At 36.1% G+C, this 24,819-nt stretch overlaps 2 protein-coding genes across 5 annotated transcripts in view; one reads left to right on the plus strand and one right to left on the minus strand.

Moving 5' to 3' along the window:
- The window catches only part of med1l (mediator complex subunit 1-like), a 26,590-nt gene continuing 1,771 nt past the window's right edge, over positions 1–24,819 (minus strand). Inside the window, exons 1-17 of one of the 2 annotated variants that reach the window (XM_030123055.1) lie at positions 24,352–24,465; positions 22,548–22,633; positions 19,470–19,545; positions 19,302–19,356; positions 16,876–17,002; positions 16,762–16,790; positions 12,578–12,649; positions 12,375–12,449; positions 12,251–12,303; positions 12,099–12,158; positions 11,151–11,271; positions 10,929–11,053; positions 9,167–9,288; positions 8,877–9,075; positions 3,248–3,343; positions 3,035–3,137; positions 1–560 (exon numbers count right to left, since the gene is read on the minus strand). In XM_030123055.1, the coding sequence (XP_029978915.1) occupies positions 272–560; positions 3,035–3,137; positions 3,248–3,343; positions 8,877–9,075; positions 9,167–9,288; positions 10,929–11,053; positions 11,151–11,271; positions 12,099–12,158; positions 12,251–12,303; positions 12,375–12,449; positions 12,578–12,649; positions 16,762–16,790; positions 16,876–17,002; positions 19,302–19,356; positions 19,470–19,545; positions 22,548–22,631 (1,686 nt within the window). In that variant the 5' untranslated portion in view covers positions 22,632–22,633; positions 24,352–24,465 and the 3' untranslated portion in view covers positions 1–271. Of the gene's footprint in view, positions 561–3,034; positions 3,138–3,247; positions 3,344–8,876; positions 9,076–9,166; positions 9,289–10,928; positions 11,054–11,150; positions 11,272–12,098; positions 12,159–12,250; positions 12,304–12,374; positions 12,450–12,577; positions 12,650–16,761; positions 16,791–16,875; positions 17,003–19,301; positions 19,357–19,469; positions 19,546–22,547; positions 22,634–24,351; positions 24,466–24,819 lie in introns of those variants that run through there. The other variant, XM_030123056.1, reaches the window with a different exon arrangement.
- ralaa (v-ral simian leukemia viral oncogene homolog Aa (ras related)) overlaps positions 24,499–24,819 on the plus strand; it is a 6,308-nt gene continuing 5,987 nt past the window's right edge. For 2 of the 3 annotated variants that reach the window (XM_030123069.1, XM_030123072.1), the window contains exon 1: positions 24,499–24,805. The gene's annotated coding sequence lies outside the window, so the exon portion shown is untranslated. The remainder of the gene's footprint in view (positions 24,806–24,819) is intronic. The other variant, XM_030123070.1, reaches the window with a different exon arrangement.

The raw sequence follows: 24,819 nt of genomic DNA on the forward strand, positions 1-24,819 counted from the left end.
CATGTTTTCTTTTGTGTCTGTTTTAGTCACATGATACACACAGGAGTTAGTACTTGATTGCATAACCATCGTTTTGGATGACTTTTGATGGTCTAATAATTTTTGCCGCGACTGTACATGATGGCTATGTCGATCTAAAACTAGTGCTTTACCAAAACATGTACTCACATCTACAAATCAAACATTTTAAAAGGCTTAGCTTTACAGTTTCAAATTAATTCTGAAAGTTTGTCGTCGTCCATTTTGAAAACACGGCCACGGGAGGTAACGGCTACGGGCTGACGGGAGGATTTGGACTTATTTTAGGAAGAAGCTCAGATTTGGCTGCAGGCGTAGCATAGCAGGCTGATCCAGAGCCTCCACAGCTGTCCCCTGGCACAGCTGCACTGTGGGAGAATGTGGTCAAGGCGCTGTTAGTGTCCATCACAGCGGGGTTCAAGGGAGCCGGATGGTCATTTTGGGCTTCTGTGGCGGCCGGGTGGCTTGTGGAAACTGGGGCAGAGGTGATTTCCTCCAGTTTACTGTACAATGCCCTCAGTGCGACAGGAATGGACATGTACCTGAGGGAACAAAAACAAAGCAGGGAGGTCACCCAAACAGGGCAGCTCTGCGCTCGGACTTATGTAATAAATATACTCATGGTTTGGTGAACATGTGCGTTCTAAACTGCTGATTCACTCAAGAAATGCTTTTTAACCTCTTACATCACTCGTCACTATTTACAAAGGTTCCTACAGTTTTCTACAAGTTAAAGGACATGTTCTGGTATTCTACACTGCAAAAATCTAAATCTTACCAAGTCTATTTTTCTCATTTCTAGTCAAAATATCTCATTACACTTAAAATAAGACATAATCACCGAAAGCACAGGTGTCAAACATGTGGCCTGGGGGCCAAAACGGGCCCGCCAAAGTGTCCAATCCGGCCCCTGGGATGAATTTGTGAAATGCAGAAATGACACTGAAGATATTAACAATCAAGGATGTTCAAATCATTGTAGGTCAACTCAAGTGGGTCAGACCAGTAAAATACTATCATAACTTATAAATAATGAAAACTGCAATTTTTTCCTCTTTGTTTTAGTTTTAAAAAAGGAAAATTACACAAAAATGTTTACATTTACAGACTAGCCTTTTATAAAAAAATGTGAATCACCTGAACAAATATGAACATCCTGAAATGTCTTAAGAGTAGTATGTCTAATTTTACAAAATATTCTGCCTGTTTCTAAATGTTTTGTGTTTTTGTAGCTCCACTGTGATCTGTAAATGGTGATATACAGGGTGGGGAAGCAAAATTTACAATATTTTGAGGCAATGATTGAAATACAGTGTATGACCAATTAGTTTATTGAAAGTCATGAGAATTTATTTGCCACAAGAAAATGTACATAATAGAAAATGTTTTTATTCTATGTGTCCTCCTTCTTTCTCAATAACTGCCTTCACACGCTTCCTGAAACTTGCGCAAGTGTTCCTCAAATATTCGGGTGACAACTTCTCCCATTCTTCTTTAATAGTATCTTCCAGACTTTCTCATAATAGTTTTGCTCATAGTCATTCTCTCTTTACATTATAAACAGTCTTTATGGACACTCCAACTATTTTGGAAATTTCCTTTGGTGTGACGAGTGCATTCAGCAAATCACACACTCTTTGACGTTTGCTTTCCTGATTACTCATATGGGCAAAAGTTTCTGAAAAGGTATGGATAATAGTGTTAGGTATGATTATGACATCAATATATGTTTGGTTTCAAAACAATTGACGCAGTGCCTGCTGAGAAAAAACAACTAAATGTTCATTGTAAATTTTGCTTCCCCACCCTGTATAATTGACAAACTTGGCATAATATTACACTGGTCTACAAGGAAAGTGCTTCCAGAATAAAAGTAAGGAAATTTTACCACATGAGAGTCACTGATTAAGAAAAATCAAGTCAAAAATGCTGGTTGGCTGAACTTTCCAAGATACAGCCTTGGGTCAAAATGTGAAATTCAAGAATTAACGAGAGAATGGGTTTGACTCAAAAGGAATATTTGTCTCAGAGCTACAAGACCTACTTCAAAACACTGTCTGCACATTAGAATACATTCACTTTACAGGTTCTATTTAGTGGAAGATTTATAAAACTATTATATAAACGTACATAAACCAATATATATGTGTAATAACACTTAATCATATACCTTGAAAACATCAGCAAACCAGCACTTTCGTCATTTATTTTCCAATTAATCTTATTAAAATACGTAACATTTAACACATTTAATCTCTGAAGCAAATCATTTCTAAAAAAATGTAGACCAGTGTTATTAAAATTGCACTTATTTTTTTATTTTTTATTTTCAGGTTGTTCATATTTGTTCGTGTTATGTTCAAGTACGGTTTGTAGACGTCAACATTTTCATTACAGAATTTGACTTTTTTCACTCAAAAACACAGAGAAAACTTTAGAGTTGACATTATTTATAAGATCTGTAAGTTGTGATTCACATGTATAAATGATAAGCTAAAGCGTAATACTGTTAACATTACATTTATTTTACTAAAGAATTTTCAGGTTGTTCATATTTGATCATGTTATGTTCAAGTACAATTTGTAGATGTAAACATTTTCATTACGGAATTTACTTTTTTCACTCAAAAGTTTTTATCCTATTATTTATATTATTTTACTGGTCTGGCCCACTTTATACCATATTAGGCTGAATGTGGCCCCTGAACTAAAAGGAGTTTGACATCCCTTACCTAAAGAGTAACTTTTCAATGAGATATAACAAATGATTTATCGACTATAAATCTTAAAAATCTTATTTCAAGAAATCTTACCGAGATAATTTTCACTTGTTCCATTGGCAGATTTTTTTTACTTGAATTAAGAAAAAAAAAAATCTTGAATTAAGCAAAAAAATCTGCTAATGGAACAAGTGGATGTCAAGAGGTTAAAAGGTCATGAATATCAGATTTTTGTCACAAATACATCAATTCTACATCAGCAGTTGCAAAGTTATGTAACTAGAGAAAGACCAAACCTCTTCAAATGAACAGAGACGTATTCATCCAATGAGAGATCAGCTGATCCCACACCAAACAAGTGACAGGTAATCTGACGAGGATCAGGGACGCTGACCAGCACTGTGGACACAAACGCAACACTAAATCTTACATCAGCTCATTGTGTCACACTGACTGCACGTTTAAGTATGAAACTATCCAGCGTAAAATACTCTGTTGTCAAGGCTTACAAACGGCAAGGGAATCTGAGTTCGGTGGGTGGAAGGTCACAGAAAAACTGGTGTCGGACTCTGGAAGGATTTCGAAATGCAGATCACAGGCCAGACCTGACAACAGGGGCAATAAATAGAATGTCAGATGACTGTATAAAGAAAAAAGCTAACAAACTTCATCTTAATGAGTTGGCTTTGTTAAAATCCTCATATATTCTGGGGTCAGCCCGATGATCCCCAGTCTAACATACAGGGTGGGGAAGCAAAATTTACAATGAACATTTAGTTGTTTTTTCTCAGCAGGCACTACATCAATTGTTTTGAAACCAAAGATATATTGACGTCATAATCATACCTAACACTATTATCCATACCTTTTCAGAAACTTTTGCCCATATGAGTAATCAGGAAAGCAAACGTCAAAGAGTGTGTGATTTGCTGAATGCACTCGTCACACCAAAGGAGATTTCAAAAATAGTTGGAGTGTCCATAAAGACTGTTTATAATGGAAAGAAGAGAATGACTATGAGCAAAACTATTACGAGAAAGTCTGGAAGATACTATTAAAGAAGAATGGGAGAGAAGATAAATAAGGATAAACATCTAAATATATTCTAAAATATTGCACAGTTCAAAAAACTGTGAGACAAAACCTCATGGCAATAAGGCACAGAGTGTAGCAGTGTCGTAGTCCTGTGTAGGTGTGTGTGGTGAGGAAATGGAAATGTTATAATGATTTGAGCATTGGCCCATTACCACCAAAATTTAATACATTTTTGAGGCAGACAAACAAACACAGGTGAAACCTAAGCTCCGTGGTGGAGGTCAAAATAAACTGACTCCAAAAAAAAGCAAAAATTATTACTGTATGTTTAATTCAAATATTCAACACCATATGTAATGAAGTTAAAAGGTGCAGTGTCGAAAATATTTCTTTCAATTGTGTTAATTTTGAAAACAAACAAAAAATGTGTGATATATGAAACATATTTAACCCTCCAGTATCCCGTCCAGTAAGGCCCTTACTAAGCACCAAGTGTGCCTTTTTTGCACACTTGTGGAATAATGTCAAGAAAATTTTCATACAGTTTGTTTTGAATTCTTTTACACTTTTTTCTATTTCATCAACTTGAGCTGTAAATAAAAATACCAAATACTCTATAACTGTCACATTTTTTAACCCTTTAAATGTCGTGTTTGTAATGTAAACAAACCATTTGTTTGGATGCAAAAAACACAAAAAAATTATTTTTTTCAGTATACTACATAAAAAGTGGATCACATATTATTTGATTTTTGCAGCCTGGCATATGTCAATGAATAACTCCAACATTGGTTAATTTGCATTATTATTTTTGGCGTTAGGTCAAATGTTCAAAAATACTAGCATGTGTCACCAAGTGTTCGTAAAATGCACACCTATAAATCAAACTATTAAATATTGTATATTGATTTATTTTTCTGCACTAATTTGATTTTATTTTTGTAAATCAAGGTCAGCCTTAATCATACATATCAAATGGAAGAAATAGTGCGTTTTAGGCACACTTGGGAGACAGATGCTAGTCTTGTAATTTTCTTTTGTTTATAATGTGCACATTTGAGTTGGTGGCCAGAATTTTAAAGATCATGCAAAAATGAACTTTTGAATTCTAACCTTATTAAAACTGTGAAAAACAATATGAAGTTTTTTAACACGAAGTGCAAAGCGTGCCTAAAAGGCGCACCTGGATACCAGAGGGTTAAGCTATAAATGTGAGTAAATTATAATTGGATTCAAATTCTTTGTTTTTCCTCTTATATATTGTGTGGCCTTCGTCTCTAATTAACACAGCACAGTGTAATGTAATGTAATCACAGAGATGAATATTTTGTCCAGGGGGAACATGGGTACTGAAAAATATACACTACAAACAAAAAGTTAAGGATATTTCTTTTTATTTTTGTCATTTTTGCCATTTGTAAATAAAACTATGTCTGGTCATATTTAAAAAAAAAAAGTGTTTCAATTCAGTTCACACAAAAAAAGTAAAAAGAGCTGTGCAAGAATACCAACTGGAAAAAAAAGCCCAAAAAATGTTAAATATCCTTAACTTTTTGTTTGTAGTGTAGGTACCGGGGGGCTGTGAACATTTTTAGTCATCTTTACATCCAACCACAATCAAATTATGTATTTTACATCTCCTGAACCAGCCATGACAACATATATTAAGTGACGTTTACCTTTATGTTTAAATGGACAGATTACAAATATACCAGACTCTTAAAACAGGTACATAAGGGTTAGTTTTCCTGTCAGTGCCTTTGACTACGGTACTAATAAAGATCTGGAGTTTGTCCCCATGTGCCTTCAATGGCAGCTCATGCTAATGCTAATGCTAATGCTTGGGATTGTGTGTATATTACAGGGTTAAAACGCAGACTGAATTTCCTTTAATAACGTTAGCGCTGATGCTTCACTCCTTATAATCACATGTTGTCAAATCTAATATATCAGTTAGAACCAACCACTACTTTAACTGCAATTTTTAAGAAAGATTTTGCTGCAAATCCTTCAACATTCAACACTTAATGTCAAGGTCAAGGACTTGTTTATTTATACAGCTCATTTACAACAATGCAGTATCCAAAATGCTGTACAAGGATATACGTAAAAGTACAAAATATTATAAAATTAATAAAAATATATGGATATATAAGATAAGCTAAAACTGATAAGATGGCCTTAATGACCTAGAACTACTTTTTTAGTGACTTCCAAATTGATTTTTTTCTTAACTTAACTTTTCCCATTATGTTCTTATCAATTCTTATATTAATATTGTATCATCCTCTCTACTTTGCATTTTTCAATGAAACTCAGGCATTTTCCTATATTTAATTTACTGATTATATAAAAGCTCATAACAGTTCAGAGTAAATCCAAAGGTTATAATATCAGAGAAAACTGAAGAAAAACAGACTTTTTCTGCAAAATATATCATCATTTAAATATGAAAACAAGAGTCTACCGCCACCATCTGTCAAACTACATTGGTTTTACTGGTGAAACACTGAAAATGATGATAATGATGAGAAATGATAATGTTCTAATGCTAATTGCTAATGCTAGGTACCGTGCATGTGTGTATTAAGATGGAAAGGAAATTACTATATCTGAGAATCAAGGCTAAATGTTCGTATCATATCTATGACATGCCAGTTGTATATAGCTTAATTCTTTTATCTACTTGCACACTACAGTTACTCTAAACAGCTAAATAATATTCAATGATCTGAGCAACTTAGCATAAAAATAATGTCCGTTCATAAATCGTATTTCAGAAACACGTCTTGTCGTTGAACCTAAACCTTAGTAAATAGTTTAAGATACTGTAGATCAGACCTGGGCAAAGTAAGGCCACATGCGGCCCAATAGCTGACCCTGACCGGGCCGCATGAAGTTACTGGCAAATTAAAAGTCAATGCAAATATATGTCATGGTAATAGATGCAACCAATGCGACGGCTTTTATTTTGTAGGATCCGCTAAATTAGCGTTTTTTCGCACATATTTTCCGTACTCAGCATAAAGGTTATGGTTATAATAAAGCTTATTGGTTTGTTGGGTCAGTTTCAGCCCATTAAGATGTCAGCTAACACCAAAAAAAGAAAGAAAGTTTGATTAAGAATGCAAAGATTTTAACAAGACATGGACTTCTAAGTATTTCTTCACTGAAGTCAGAAAAGGAATTGAGATATACAAACAAACAAAGCTGCATTTATGGTTTTTAATGTAAAGTAAACATGGAGCTGGTTTTGCACATTTTTGGATGTGTTTTTGTGAATAGTCATTAAATAATTATATTCTGTGCTCCACATTTTCACTGTGTCATTGTATTGTTTCATTTACTGTTTTTATAGGGATATACTGTATATTTAGCAGAGCTGCAAGTGCATTGATCCGGCCCTTAATAATTGTCAAAGATTCTCATAAGAAAATTAATTGCCCACCCCTGCTGTAGATGATATTAGAGAAAGTCTAACATAACACGCTGACTGAAATCTGACCTCAGAACTAACAGATGACTAAAACAACAAATTATATAACAATTCCACTAGCAGATGATATCGCTGTAATTCTAATCCAAACAGTCCAAATACTTTTCTGCTCCATTTCAGGTACCTGCACCACTTCACTTTTTTTTTTTCACTGTATATTTGACACATTCAGGCTTGCTACCTTTTCAATTTGCATCTTACTGACATCAAGACTGATTTCCCTCTAAAAGGATGAGACAATAACACACAGAAAAGACAATCCCTCTGTGTGTCTGACTGCATATGACGCATGAGAAATGTAAGATGATGAAACTGAGATAAAAGAGGCGATGAAACAAAACAGACAGTAAAGGGAGAAAAGGTGTCAGCGTTGAGTTATGTTACTGACACTAAAAAACTCAGACACATTGAAGTATTTTCAGTAGCTATGGTGTTTTTATCCAAGAATGTTTTATTGCATTATAATAGTTTTCATATAATATGTATTGTTTTGTTCTGTTCTTTACTTAAAACTTTTTTTTCACTCAGTTATGTGTCGATATGCATCAGCTTGGTGAGTTCATGTGTATGTTGGCATGCTTAAAATGATCTAAAATGTTACTTTTGTTTATCATTTAGATGTTTTATGCTTATTTTCAGTTTTTTTTTTGTTTTGTTTTTGAGGACATTTTTTGTTTTTTCCTTTCTAAAGTGCTTGGCTGTTAAATGTTAAAGATTTCACAATTCTGTTTGGAAATGCTATAGTAGCTGCACAAGTGATTTGTTAGCCCATAAAGACCCAGTGCTACTTTTGTGGCAGTTCCATAATAGTTTTTTCTCTAGATTTTACTTTTCTAAATTGAATTATCACCATTTATTATGACATTATCCTCTGTATTTTGTGTTTATTGAGTGAACACCAGGTATTTTCCTGTATTTAATTAACTGATCATGTTCATGTTCATAAAACTCGAATTAAAGTTGATGATTATTGTATGACAAACAGAGAAAACTGAAGAAAAAGGGACTTTATCAGCAACATATATCAGTAACTGAACATAAACCACCTGTCTCCACCCACTCTCATTGATCCAGCTCCATGGGTTTTACTGGTGAATCAATGTTGTAGAAGATGACGGTGTTTCCATGGTAACTACGGAGCCTCTGAACGTCCAAACGGGTCATATCTGATGACCACGAAAAGATGACAAACTGTATTTTACACCAATTATTTATATGGATTGATAGGATTAATGGATCGACATTAAATAAACATTTTATATCAGTAAATGCTTTTGGTCACCAGTGGCTGTTTGGGTCTTTATGGGTTAAGGCGGGGCAGAAAACATAAGATGGTAGTAGTCTTCACATTTAATAGGACATAGTTTTGCACAGATGGTAGGATCTACAGTTTATTTTTATACCTTCAGTGCATTTCAGAGACTTGATTATAGGAGTTTAACGTTACTTCAGCTTTTCTTATGCAGCTATCTTTTTCTTTGATTCAAGATATGATGCAAAATACATAATTCAAATGCGATGGAAAGTAAAATGTCTAAGTTTGTACCAAGTTTGATACTTTCATTAAAAGTTGAACCTCCTTTTCACCCTCATGTGGCCTATAATACCTGGGTTTTCACAGTGGGAGGTGCCAAGGCTCGTCAGCAGGGTGTTGATGGCACACTGATGGCGCAGCAGATCCAGTATGGCAGGCACATGGGAGGGATGGGTGAAGGGAATGTTATCCACCACGGCTCCTTGTCGGGCAGGCGCTTCCCATGCGGCTCCAGGGAAGACATAACGGTGCATCACACCACCAGGAAGTGGCTGCACGCAACACGGATCGGTTCTTTTTGTCATAAACTGGACAAAGGTTCAGTTTTGAAAATGCAACGCTGTGAGTAAAACATGCACTTACCGCTGCAAAAATGATATCCTGCTCATCTAACGTCTCCCACTGGCTGTTTGCACTCAGTGAACCTGTCATTAGAAGCTTGGGGAAGGGTGCCCACTGCAGGTCAACATCTGGTATGACCATGTCTGCAAAAGATGAGAGAACACAGAAATGTAGTCTGTTTTAATCAGAATCAGGATATTTTAACCTATAAAGACCCAGCGCTACTTTTGTGACAGTTCTCAAATGATTTCTTCTCTCTAGATTTAACTTTTCTGAAGTGATTTTTCACCATTTATTGTAATACTATCTTTTTCACTTTGCATTTTTTCAGTGAAAATCAGGTATTCTCGCGTATTTAATTTAATGATCATGTAGATGTTCATAACAGCTCAGATTAAAGTTGAGGGGTATTATGTCAAAACACAGAAAACTGAAGAAATTGTGACTTTTTCAGCAAAGATATAAATTACTAAACATAAACCAAGTGTCTCCATCCACTATCATTGATCCAACTCCATGGGTTTTACTGGTGAATCAATGTTGTTTCCATGTTCACTACGGAGCCTCTGAACATCCAAATGGGTCATATCTGATGACCATGAAAAGATGACCAACTGTATTTTACACCAATTATTCACATGTATTGATAGGATTAATGAATCAACAGGTATTAAACAGTTTATAATGGGAGATGGTTTTGGTCACCAGTGGATGTTTGGGTCTTTATGGGTTAATCCCAGCAGGAAATTATTATGTTACAGATGCTCCACTCAAGTATAATAAAAAGTAACAGGAAATAAACTATCGATAGAACAAAAAAGAACAATTATATAGAAGCATATACACACACACACACACACATACATATAAAGTCAGACCAGAACTGAGAAAAAAAAGCTTTTAAATGTTCTGCTCCCACTGCCTGGAACAACTTAAAAAAGGAGATCAAACTGGAGGAACTGGTCTGTTTAAATATATTCAGAGTCAATATATTCAATCTGGATGTAGATGTTTTTCTAATTGACTGAGTTGGGTTCTGCTTTGAGATGCTTTTAAGAAACACTGTTTTATGTACTTTTAGTACCTTTTAAAATACTGGAAGTGTTTTATATGTATGTTTTTATTTATGTGTTTTAAGCATGGTTTTAGAACTGACTTTTATGGTGTTTTATGTATATGTTTAGTGTGCATGGATGGCTGTGATTTCTATTTTGTGGAACTTTTGCAGCTGATGACATCTTGACCAGGATGCTCTTGGAAAAGAGATTTTTAATTTCAATGAGCTTTTTTTCCTGGTTAAATAAAGGTTATAAAATATAGCTCTGAATATCTATCTATCTATCTATCTATCTATCTATCTATCTATCTATCTATCTATCTATGCTGAAGGGAGAGTTGGAGGTACTTGGATTAAAAAGCATATTTCAGGGGCTACTCGTCCGTCCATCTATACCAAACATAGGCTACATATTGCTAGCCTCATAGAATAATTGCCAAAGTCATATTTTTGGCCTAATTATCATATGTGTGTAAAATGAAACAGCAGTGTTAGGAGACCAAAGTTATGCTGATTTCACAGTTTGGCCAAAAATATGTCTTTGGCAATTATGCTATGAGGCTAATGATATGTTACATCTAAAAACGCTAAACACAAAAGTTAAAAATAATGACAAAAAGGCAGGAGCGACTGCAACAGGCTGCATGCTGGTTGATGCGTTAACAGAGTATTTCGACAAACTGTGAGAAAAGAACAAGAATACACCATTTACTGAAGTTGGCAGACCTGTAATTTGGCCGAGCTTGTGCACAAAAGCCAACATCATTGGTATTGGAGGCTGCAGTTTTAGCAGGAAGCAGGCAGGCAGTGGCTCACATGGCGTCTGATCCAGAGCTTTGAACACAGGAGAGCTGCCACGGGATGAAGCATGACATTCTGATTCACAGTGGGACCCCAAAAAAATCTAAAGTGTCCCGTTGAGCGAGAGATCTAACAGCGTCGTGTTACCCGTGGGCGTCCAGCTGTGGGGGCTGTAGGATCACCGATGCCATTTGAAGCTGGTGAGTCTCGTCACGGAGACCCACGGTTACCTGGGCCGCCTGGACCAGTGGCTTCAGATCTGGTGTTTCTGCAAAATGAGAAGACACGGACATTTATCAGTGGTTTCATGCTCACTCAAATTTACTTCTGTCATTGAAAAAAAAAGCAACAGATAGAAGACATAAAACATTTAATTTATGTACAGGGTGGGGAAGCAAAATTTACAATGAACATTTAGTTGTTTTTTCTCAGCAGGCACTACGTCAGTTGTTTTGAAACCAAACATATATTGATGTCATAATCATACCTAACACTATTATCCATACCTTTTCAGAAACTTTTGCCCATATGAGTAATCAGGAAAGCAAACGTCAAAGAGTGTGTGATTTGCTGAATGCACTCGTCACACCAAAGGAGATTTCAAAAATAGTTGGAGTGTCCATAAAGACTGTTTATAATGGAAAGAAGAGAATGACTATGAGCAAAACTATTACGAGAAAGTCTGGAAGATACTATTAAAGAAGAATGGGAGAAGTTGTCACCCCAATATTTGAGGAACACTTGCGCAAGTTTCAGGAAGCGTGTGAAGGCAGCTATTGAAAAAGGAGGACACATAGAATAAAAACATTTTCTATTATGTCAATTTTCTTGTGGCAAATAAATTCTCATGACTCTCAATAAACTAATTGGTCATACACTGTCTTTCAATCCCTGCCTCAAAATATTGTAAATTTTGCTTCCCCACCCTGTATGTATGTATAGAAAATGTAATGTGATAGCAGATACTCTTTTATTTGTCCTGTTTTCACTCTTAAAGTGTCCTGTCTGCCTTCTGCAATGTCTGTATTTTTTTCCTGTAAACACTGCAATTTCTCCACGGTGGGATCAATAAAGTCTTATTTTATCTTATCTTACCTGAATCTGATGTTTTCAGTTGAGTGTTTGCCACATAGAACTGGATAGTCAAAGGGGAATCTACAGAAACACAATTTAGATGTGCACAGCAAATTAAAATACAGTTCTGTTTGGATGTAAATGTAATGTTTTTCCAACTAAATAATATGCACCGTCTTTTCCAGCCACTATCATGTCCGACTGAGCATTGGAGTTTCTTGATGTCCTAAAACCAGGGGAAAAAGAGTCAAACTGTGCAACAAAATCTGCCATATTGTCAATAGAGGTCACACTCACCTTAACAAATGTGAGATTTGCTGCAAATCTTTTTTAAGATGTTGTAACGATTTAAACAACTTGAATTTTAATTCTCTGTAAATAAATAAATAAATAAATAAATAAATAAATATTTTAAACAAAAAAAAAAAAAAAAAAAATTAAAATGGGAAACCGGCATCAAACAAGAGACGTGAAATAAAGCAGATCTGATGAGTGTGTACTTGTCTCCAGGGATGTTGTACTGGTTGAAGAGGTCTCCCAGCTTCATAGAGAACTTAGGAAAATCTTTTGACCTAAATGCAGTCAAAAGGCAGTAAAATCTTCATTAGAACGCTGCTGGCTCGCAAGCAAAATGCCAAAACTTAAATACACTGCCTGTCCAAAAAAAAAAAAAGTGGCACATGCACTATTTGACTGCACCACCTTTGTTTTTAATTCCAGGAGGCATTCACTGTCACATCTTTTTTGCCACATAATGCTTATGTAATGTCACAATAAGGTTAATAATATTTTTTCCATCTGTAGTTGCATTAATTTTTGATTATGAATGATGGAGAATCGGACTGCTGCATCAAGTCTTCATCACATCCACACTTTGCACCATGTGCTCAGGTAGTTTTGCCGATGAGGTCTGACGTTACATTTTGGTGCATTATGGGAAGTGAAGTTCTTCTCCTGCAAAGTTACTATCAAATCCTCAGCATTTTAATCATATACTTCTAGAATAAGGACAAAAGTAAGCCTGCCTTTTTTTTTTTTTTTTTTTTTTTTTGCTTTTTTAGGTGCTTTGCTTAAATCTCTGTCAGCGCCAATTGATAGTGACAATGCCACCTCCTCACAAGCTGAAGGTATTTATCAGGCTACATGGAATTAGTTACATCGAAGTCTAGGAAAAAAAATCTTATCATTATTAAATCTATCATGATCAGTACTAATTGCATATTATTACATAATAAATAGGCCTAATAATAATTATTATTTTTCTTCTTCGGTGATTCGACCGCCACATTTTTGCGTATTAGGGGCCTCACTTTACTTTCTTGCCTAGAGCCCCCAGATATCTTGAAACGGCCCTGCACATCCCAAATTAGAGTCTGGACTTTATGGAGGCTAATCCATGTGAAAATAATGTCTCCTCCCTGAACCATTCTGTCACAAGTCTGATGATCCTGATCGATCCTGGCATTGTCCAGTCTTTTTAACATTAAAGAAATGAGAGGTTACTTGGTGCAGTTGAAGTTAAATAAACAGTCTGGACAAAAAAAAAAAAAAAAAAAAAAAGCAACTGCCTGGATTTAACTAAGCAAATAGTTCAGATCCTTCTATCAGTAACTACTGCAGTGGTTAATAACAGGTTATTGAACCAACGGATGCAGTAAGTAGCCTCTCATTGTTTGGTCAGTTCATATGTATGTCTGTCTGTGCTCTAGCCATCACATTTCAAGCATTACAGATATCAAACCATGACCAAATGATTGTCCATATTCTCTAGTCAACCTGATTAGTTTTTACCAATAATAGGCCAAAGTATAGCTGAGATATGGGCCAAAGTTAAAAAATGGATACTTCACTGTAACTTCCGTCAAAATCATCGTATCAACTTCAAACCAAAGCCAAATTGTCCATTTTTCCATTCTGCATCTGATGATATGCATCATGACGTTATAAGAGTCACGTTAGCGCCCGGGGGTGAATATCGGGGGGTCAGTCAACTCAGTTTTCGGACATTTCAAATGGCTGTAATATCGCCAATATTCATTCGATCATACCAAAATTGAACATGCAACATCTCTGTGCAAATCCCTTCTCATATGCCAAATTTCGCAACTCTAGGTTGTGTGACTTCCACTTGCTATGGGAACGTATGTAAAATTTGTTTACTGTTAATAACTTCCCTTCTGTTCGTCAATCGATTTGAATTCTCTATCCATTACCTACCTGATTTGTCACACGCATATATATAAATTTTGAGATATTGGCATCTAAAGTGACCAGAGCTCAAGCGCCGAATTTACATATTTACAAACTAAGACGGATATCGACTAAATTTGTATTATCCTCTTACAGGAAGTTGGATATGTTTTGTAAACGTATACGCCCCGAACACATCTCAACCAGAGTTTTTTCATGAAGTTTGCAATTTAGTAAGGAATATAGGCAATGACAGCATCATAATTGGAGGAAATTTTAACCAGGTTAGGGACGTCTGTTTGGATAAATCCTCCCAACCTAGGCCAGATAATGACCCAGCGCACGCAGCTGTAGATGTGATGATGGAAGATTTGGGATTAGTGGATGTGTGGAGATTATTCCATCCACAAGAAAAAGACTACACATTTTTTTCTCACCTGCATTCTACCCATTCCAGAATTGATTATTTCCTGATCTCCCGCTCGCTGGTGAGTCAGACTCTTAATGCCACAATTGGCAACATAGTTCTAACTGACCATGCTCCAGTGGATATAGCCATGCCTACAACAGAAAATTTAAAATCTACAGTGAGGTGGCGCTTGAATAATTTATTGCTAAATAGTGAAGAATATTGTGACTACATAAGAAAAGCAATGAAGGAATTTTGGGAATTTAATGAGGACTCAATTGAGGATATTGGAATAACTTGGGATGCTTTTAAAGCTTTTGTAAGGGGGCGTCTCATTCAATATACAGGGTGGGGAAGCAAAATTTACAATATTTTGAGGCAGGGATTGAAAGACAGTGTATGACCAATTAGTTTATTGAGAGTCATGAGAATTTATTTGCCACAAGAAAATTGACATACAGTCTACTCTCGTTATACCGCCAACTTCCGTTCACGGCCAAATTGGCGGTATAGCGAAAATGGCGTTACAACGGGTTGAGTCCATAATGTGCATGTCTTTACTATATGATGTCTATGCTGCCTCCGTTAACCCGTTCTAATTGCGTTTCTAAATAAATCTTGATTCTGTTATGTTGTAAGGGATCATTTAAAGTGGGGAAACATTTTAAGCATTATTATACCATGTCGGGAAATGACACCCCATCATCTTGAGGCTTTGGCTTAATCCCACGTCCTCTTCCCGACATCCTGACCTACTGAGTGTTCTGCGATAAATGAACAGTGGCCGTTCTGTAGACCTACTCGTAGCTTGTCGCGATCAGCGTCTGGCGCGTTTGTTTCAGTGCATTGTTAAAATTTATGTGTACTCGATGGCAATCACGCTGGCGGTATAACGGTCGGGAAATCAATGGTATAAGTGTTGTTTGTGCATGGAAATGGGCTGGCGGATGGCGATAGGCGGAAATGGCGGTATAACGGCGGGCGGTTTAACGAGAGTAGACTGTAATAGAAAAGGTTTTTATTCTATGTGTCCTCCTTCTTTCTCAATAACTGCCTTCACACGCTTCCTGAAACTTGCGTAAGTGTACCTCAAATATTCGGGTGACAACTTCTCCCATTCTTCTTTAATAGTATCTTCCAGACTTTCTCGTAATAGTTTTGCTCATAGTCATTCTCTTCTTTCCATTATAAACAGTCTTAATTGACACTCCAACTATTTTTGAAATCTCCTTTGGTGTGACGAGTGCATTCAGCAAATCACACACTCTTTGACGTTTGCTTTCCTGATTACTCATATGGGCAAAAGTTTCTGAAAAGGTATGGATAATAGTGTTAGGTATGATTATGACATCAATATATGTTTGGTTTCAAAATAATTGACGTAGTGCCTGCTGAGAAAAAAACAACTAAATATTCATTGTAAATTTTGCTTCCCCACCCTGTAGCTCTCGAATTAAAAAAGCAGAGAGGAAGTTGGATATGGTCTTTCATTGGGTACCAATTTTGTTGACCTTCAATGACCTTGAAAAGTCAAACTATGGGTCATGATTTTCAAAATATCCAATAATTTAACCGTAACTCCCTCAGTTTTGCAGATAGAGAAAAACGACTAGTATCAGATTATAAAGTGTGAAAATATAGGCCAATGTTCTCTTTCAAAGGCCTCCGGCAAGCGCACTGCCTATGACAGTTTCATTTCTTTAATGTCAAAAAGATTGGACAATGCCAGGATTGATCAGGATCATCAGACTTGTGACAGAATGGTTCAGGGAGAAGGAGACATTATTTTCACACATGGATCAGCCTTCATAAAGTCCAGACTCTAATTTAGGATGTGATGAAGACTTGATGCAGCGGCCCGATTCTCCATCATCAGTAATCAAAAAATAATGTAACTACGGATGGAAAACATATTATGAACCTTATTGTGACACTATATAAGCATTATGTGGCAAAAAAAAGATGTCACACAGTCACAGTGAATGTCTTGTAATCAAAACCACAGGTGGTGCAGTCAAATAAGGCATGTGTGACTTTTTTTTTTTTTTGGCCAGGCAGTGTATATACCCCTGCACTGCCTCTTACCTTAACAGCCGAAGAAAGGACTCACTGGACTGCAAAACAATTTCATCTCATGAGTGCCCAGACTAAAAGGAGATTGTTGTGACCGGCTGTTTTTGGACAGTACAGTTCACTTACCACTGGGAGTCCTCCATGCAGGGCCACCTTGACCTCCTCCACCCCACCACACGGCATCAAAACTGCCTCCAGGTAGAATAAATCTGCTGTGAGGTAACATGAGGCGTCTGTGATGTGAAATCCCAACCTAGAGGAAACAAAATGAACAAATACTGTGGTTTCGGCTCCACTAAATTCATCTGACAGCTCATTTCCGAATGTGTTGATTGTGATTCTTTGTGATAAACTAAAAGATTAAGTGATCCTTGAAACTCAGAGCTAAATATACTCTTTAAAACCCATCTTGGATCAGCCGCCAAATACCAGAAAGCTGGAGACAATGGTGCTCTACGCTGAAGAAAAGTTGGATTTTTATAAGCAGTGATACAACAAATATATGATCGTCTTACAGCAGGGGTGTCAAACTCATTTTCTTCCAGGGGCCACATTCAGCACAATTTAATCTGAAATGGGCCGGGCCAGTTAAATAATAGCCTGATAAATAATGACAACTCCAAATTGTTTTAGCGTAAAAAATAACAATCAATTATGCCAATATTTACATTTACAAACTATCAGAACAAAAAGGATGTGAATAACCTGAAAAAATGACGTTTGTTAAGAAATATAAGTACTATTTTATCAATATTATGCCTCGACTTATCATTTAAACATATGCATTACAGATCAGATCTACAAAGGCACAAAACATTTAGTAACAGGCAGAATATTGTTAAAATTGTACTTAATTTTCTTTAGACATTTCAGATCATTCACATTTTATTGTTAAAGGATAGTTTTCTTAATGTAAACATTTTCATAATTACCTCCGCCAAGGAGGTTATGTTTTTGCCAGGGTTTGTTTGTTTGTTTGTTTGTTTGTTTGTTTGTTTGTCTGTTTGTCTGTCCCTTAGTGTGCAACATAACTCAAAAAGTTATGGACAGATTTGGATGAAATTTTCAGGGTTTGTTGGAAATGGGATAAGGAAGAAATGATTCAATTTTGGTGGTGATCGGGGGTGGGGGGGCCCACGGGGGGGGGGGGGGGGGGGGGGGGGCACTGATCAGCCTTGGCGGAGGTCTGCGCTCTCCGAGTGCTTCTAGTTTAATGTTTTTTGCACTAAATCAAAGAGGAAAAATTGATGTTGTCTTTATTTATAGGTTATTATAATATTTTTTTTGAGTTTGATGCCCTAAATTGATCCCGCGGGCTGGACTGGAATCTTTGGTGGGCCGGTTTTAGGCCCCCGGGCCACATGTTTGACACCTGTTTCTTACAGTATATAAAGTAAAGTAAAGTAAAGTAAATTTTATTTATAGAGCACTTTTCACAGACAGAGTCACAAAGTGCTTTATCAATTCAAATCAGAATCAAATTAAGTTTACAGAGACCCAACAGAATCCTTCAGGAGCAAACACTTGTGATTGGTGACAGTGGCGAGGAAAAACTTCCCTTTAACAGCAGAAACCTCGAGCAGACCCAGACTCCTGAAGGATGGCTGTCTGCCTTGACCAGTTGGGGTTAAAGAGAGAGAGAGAGAGTAAAGGAGGAGAAAAGAGAGAGCGATAGAGATATAGAGAGACTGGGGGGGGGGGGGGGGGGTGACACATGGAGTACGTTATGATGAATACATAGAGTGTAATCAGTCTGTGGTGGTCCTGGGTCAGGTGGGAGACTAAAAAGCCTTTTTGAACAGGAGGGTTTTGAGGTGTTTCTTAAAGCTCTCTACAGAGTCCATGGACCGTAGGTGTAGAGGCAGGTCATTCCATAGACGTGGTGCCACAGCTTTAAAAGACCTGTCACCGCGTGTATATGAAGCATTGGCATAAATTAAATGACAGAACAGTATGTAAGTAGGTAAAAAGAGCTCAATCTGAAACAAACAGCAATAAAACGCAACAAATACATCAACGTGTGGATCCAAAAATAGCATAGATAAAAGTAAAACACTGACAGGCACCTACATGGAACAGAAAATACATACAGGGGTTGGACAAAATAATGGAAACACCTTCACCTCAAGATGATAATGCCCCAATCCATACAGCTAGAATTGTTAAAGAATGGCATGAGGAACATTCCAATGAAGTTGAGCATCTCGTATGGCCGGCACAGTCCCCAGACCTCAACATTATTGAGCATTTATGGTCAGTTTTAGAGATTCAAGTAAGACGTCGATTTCTACCGCCATCGTCTCTAAAAGAGTTGGAGGGTATTCTAACTGAAGAATGGCGTAAAATTCCTTTGGAAACAATTCACAAGTTGTATGAATCAATACCTCGGAGAATTGAGGCTGTAATTGCCGCAAAAGGCGGACCTACACCATATTAAATTATATTTTGTTGATTTTTTTAAGGTGTTTCCATTATTTTGTCCAACCCCTGTACTTTTACTTAGGATTATGCACTTATATGATAAAAAAAAGAGAAATTCAACTCTTTATTACCCTTGCTGTTTGGCAATCATTTCCAGACGAGACCTCATGGTGTTCACAGTTGTCACTGAAACATACAGAGAGTGACATATTCACATATAAAGCCAAGATAAAAACAACAAATATAAGTTAGATAAAAAGTAAATTTCCATTATGACTATGGTATCTTTGTTTGTTTACCATTAAATACTTCCTGGAGCCTTTCCAGGGATCTAACCAGTGGCTCACAGGGTTTGGATTCATCTCTGGATTTGTCCTGTTGAAGGACAAAAGACGGAGAAAAAAACAACAACAATGGACCAGTTGTGTGACAATGTTATCCTTGTGTCAACAGTGTCTTTGGTCCCGACCCATCCCACTGAGCTACACACTGCATTACAGCACGTCAAAGAGAGATGTTGACATTTGAACACTTTGCATTGTGGGGTGGATACGTTTGACTTCACTTGCGCTCACAGCTTCATTATTATTACCTGGTTTATGAGAATCCCACCAAAGCCCTCTTGGGTGGCTCTTATCACACTGGACCACACATTGGCTCAGACCACCAAGTAACCAAGACTCATGAGACTGACCACTGCCAAGCTCCACTTTACAGTAATCCAAAGCATTATTTACTCTGCTGCTCCACCCATGACAAATCTGAAGAAAAATAACCCACCCTCTCAGGCTAAAAGCTGGACTTAAAGTTGGGTTATTAGGGGTACTTTGGTCAGATATATGAAGTAATGCATGTTTAGAGCTTCAACAAAAGATATATGCAAGAGGCAGATGTCCAAAATAAAAAAGATAGAGGTTTTAGGTCAAATAAAGTCGGGTGCTTCTATGAAACTACTGCCTAAAAGCAGGACAGAGGGGCGAAAAATTCAAACCAGATGTAGACTAGTGTTATGAAGCAAGTTTGGAAGCACTTTGGGTCTATTTTAAAATAAATATTTACTGAGATTAAAGAGAAAGTATTTTTCAGATGAAACACATTTTCATATTTTTTCATATTTTTTATACAGAAATCTGCATGCAAGATGGTGAAAAGGATGCACTATTTTTTTTTTTTTTTTTTTTTTAATATGTCTTCATTCTCCCACAGGTACATTTTGAAAATTGAAGTAAATATGCAAGACAGAGTGTTTCACAACAATGACAGCTGTTGCAAAATGACTCACAATTTATTTGCGTTTAACTGGGTGGGTTCTGCACATAACACGAGCAGGCACGATGGGTTAGGCACGAAACCTGGAATGAGACTGCCAATTCATGAAAAACCTGCATGTCTGGATTAAAAAAAAAAACACTAGGATCAACAAATTTAACACAGTGTCTATATTTATAGTGGTATATAAGACCATTTACAGCCATGTTTTCCAGATCAAATACACTGACACCTAGGTAGCTTTTCCTGTCCTAATTTTGGTCCTATTTTCAGCCCTAATATTTTATTAAAAATTCATTAATTTTGGGATGGCTCAGAGCAAGAGTATAATTTTTTTGCATTTATCTGAGGTCATCATTAGGTCCATCCTGGGGGGAAATATGTCTAAATTTGTATTTTATTATTGGGTTTAAAAAGCTGGTAAAGTGCAAGATACTAAAATAAACCAAGTTTCATGGAAAGACTCAGTTGTATTGGGCTAGTAAAGGAATAAAATCCATCCAAAAGCTCATCCCCTGTCATGCATATATTGTATTGTGTGCCAAAAAATCAACATGTGATAACTGTCAACTGCAGATCAAACAACAAAGACTGGAGTGTTCTGCACAGATGAGCTCATGCTCACTGCATCGCCTACTCCAGCACCCAGTCTCCCAATCTGAAACACATCATCATAGTACAGGAACTATCTGGTAGTTTAACCTTTTCATGCATGAATTATGAGAACCTAAATCAATTTTTTTTTTTTTTTTTCCTGAGTGTTTTTATTCCTCTCTAGGCATGAAAAAAGCAATGTGATTGATTTTTTTTTAATTTATTTTTTTTTTAAATGAACCTATTTTTCATGGGCTTACAAAAATGTCCAGTCAGCTAGACACCATACATTTACTAACATACTGTGTGAAAACCATGATATACATTTTTAAATGCTGCTAATCTGTTCTCACATTTTAACATACTAGAACCTCCTGAGACCCAGCAATACATTTTTTGTCCTCTGTAGGGGAGTTTTACAGCTTTATAATTAAAAAAAAAAAAAAAAAAAAATCACTGTTAATTACAGTCTCTTAACAATTAGCAATTGATTTACACTCAAATATCTTACTGCAGATCAGGTTGATCAAGAACAGGAAAGTTAAAGTAATGGTATGAATTGCAGTGTATGGGATGATACATAAACATCCACTGTGTTGGTTGATATGCAAGTGAAAAAACAACAAAATCCATGAAGATACAAGAGAACAACTCTGAATAGCTGTCCACTGCAGGGACCACTATGCATGAAAGGGTTGACAAATATTTTCATGCTTTGAACACTGCATTTCCACACACAGTAGACCAGGGGTGTCAAACTCATTTTAGTTCAGGGGTCACATTCAGCTCAATTTGATCTGAAGTGGGCCGAACCAGTAAAATAATAATATAATAATATAGAAATAATGTCAACTTCAAACTTTTCTCTGTGTTTTAGAGTGAAAAAAGTAAATTTACATTATGAACAGGTTTACATCAACAAACTATCCTTTTCAAAAGATGTGAATAACCTGAACAAACTGAAAAAATAAGTGTCATTTTAACAATATTCTGCCTCAGTTTATCATTTATACATGTACATTATAACTTAAAGATCACAGTAGATCTACAAACACACAAAACATTTAGTAACAGGTGGAATATTGTTAAAATTACACTTACTTCTCTTTGGAAATTTCAGGTTATTCACATTTTTTGCAAAATTATACTTTGTTTTAGTGTAAATACATGAAAATATTTACTTTTACAAAGAGAAAAATTTGGAGTTGTCATTATTTCTATTTTATTATGATAGTATTTTACTGGTCCTGCCCACTTTAGATTGAATTGGTCTGAATGTGGAACCTGAACTAAAAGGATTGTTAATATCTTAGTGTAGATTTTGCATTTCACAAACGCATCCCAAGGACCAGACTGGACCCTTTGGTGGGCCAGATTTGGCCCCCGGGCCGCATGTTTGACACCTGTGCAGTAGACAAAAATAGGTAGATTTTCAATTGACCCCCATAAACAATGTGTTATTTTACTGCATTAAAATGAAAAAGTAACGCAAAAGGCAAGAATCGGTATATTACCATGCATCTTCTGACCAGCTGAAATGTTTCATTCCATGATCTCTCTGCAAATTTCATGTGCAGGCCAGAAATTATGGACTTCATCTCTGCACAAAGGGGGAAAAAAAAAAACTTAATTTCATTATTAACCCTCCAGTATCCCGTCCAGCAAGGCCCTTACTGAGCACCAAGTGTGCCTTTTTGGCACACTTGTGGAATAATGTCAAAAAATTTTTCATACAGTTTGTTTTTAATTCTTTTACACTTTTTTTTCTATTTCATCAACTTGAGCCGTAAATAAAAATACCAAATACTCAATAATTGTCAAATTTTTTAACCCTTTAAATGCCGTGTTTGTAATGTAAAACAAACCATTTTTTTTATGCAAAAAAAAAAAAAATTCAATATACTACATAAAAAGTGGATCACATATTATTTGACTTTTGCAGCCTGGCATATGTCAATGATTAACTCCAACACTGGTTAATTTGCATTATTATTTTTGGCACTAGTTCAAATGTTCAAAATACTAGCATCTGTCACCAAGTGTGTGTAAAATGCACACCTATAAATCAAACTATTAAATATTATATATTGATTTATTTTTCTGCTCTAATTTGATTTTATTTTTGTAAATCAAGGTCAGCCCTAATCATACATATCAAATGGAGGAAATAGTGCGTTTTAGGCACACTTGGGAGACAGACGCTAGTCTTGTAATTTTCTTTTGTTTCCAATGTGCAAATTTTAGTTGGTGGCCAGAATTTTAAAGATCATGCAAACATGAACAACTTTTGAATTGTAGCCTTATTTAAATTGTGAAAAATAACACTGGGTTACAAAAAAATGTTTTTTGCAAGTTGTCTAGGTTTTTTCAACTGAATTAGGACCATTTTGCACCACTAAATCCAAAAATGACATCTGTTTTTCTCAATCAGGTCAGGTTTTTTTGCTAATTTGATTTTGAAAAATTGGATCTTCTCACAAAATATAATAATTAATACCAAAATAAGATTGGTAAGCACACTTTATGAAACTTGTGACTTGATTCCTGTTAGGTGCTATGGTGTATTCACCACAGATGTAGCTGCAGATGTAGATGTTTTAATCAGTGAGTGACATGTCTGGGTTTTTTGGGGGGTTTTTTAGACTGTTTTTAACAGATTTTAATTTGTCTTTGTTTTTATGATGGTTGTATTTTGTTGCTCTTGGCCCGTTTTACACCCTGTGTTATCACTAGTTTTATTTACTCATTTAATCCCTTGTTTTATGTTTGGTGTACGGCACTTTGGCCAGCTGTAAAGTTCTTAAAGTGCTTTATATATAAAGTTGGTATGGTAGCAGAATATATCAGGCTTATTTTTGCAAGATCTTCTAGTCGAAGCCATTTCATTCACCTGTAATATTAAAAAAAAAACATTAATCATAAATTGGCAAAATTAAAATCTTCAGAACTCGTTTATTGCAAGAAATATGAAAGAATTTTGTATCATATGATGTGAAAATGCCCATAAATGTAAGCAAAAATGTTAAAAAGCTAATATGTAGCATAGTTAAGAAAGTTGACCTGATTGAGCAAAATTAATGTGATTTTTGGATTCAACACACCAAAATGATCCTAAATCAGCTCAAAAAACTTAAACAATAAATTTGTTGTTGACCAGTGAATATTAAGTTTTTTAACAACAAGTGCAAAGTGTGCTAAAAAGGCACACCTGGATACATGAGGGTTAACTCAATTAGACACTTGCATTAATGGAACTGTTTGCAAGTAGCCACGATCATTTCAGAGCACAAACATTAAAAATAGATTATATAACATCACCTGGCTTGTGAAAGTGTGTTTCTCTTGATATCTTGACAAAATAGATCTCCTCCTAAACAAACATGTCAACATTTATGTAGATTAGCTAATGAGGTAATTAGACTGGATCCGCCTCCTGTTATCCGCTTTATTTTAGCCTCAAACACGCAGCAAAACAACGGAAAATAAACAGGAATGTGTTAAAATATTGTCTTAAACGGCACATATTAGTGTTGGATACGTAGAAGTAGTAAAAGTCGTAGTGGTCTCGTTTTCCCAGGCGGGCGGGCGTTGTCAGACAGAGCCAAGCCCACAGGACGTGCAGTCAGTCTGCTGCTAGGAGCTACCAGCCAAGTCTCTGGAGTTAGCTCGGGAGCTAGCCATGAGCTAACAAGTAGCAAGCTAAGTCTTTTCATCTGGACACCCCAGCCTCCGTCAAACGCCGTGCCAAGGTGAATACGGTTCCATTTCCTCGGTAGGTGATGTTAC

The sequence above is a fragment of the Sphaeramia orbicularis genome, chromosome 20, assembly GCF_902148855.1.
Source record: "Sphaeramia orbicularis chromosome 20, fSphaOr1.1, whole genome shotgun sequence".
Classification (NCBI taxonomy): Eukaryota; Metazoa; Chordata; class Actinopteri; order Kurtiformes; family Apogonidae; genus Sphaeramia; species Sphaeramia orbicularis.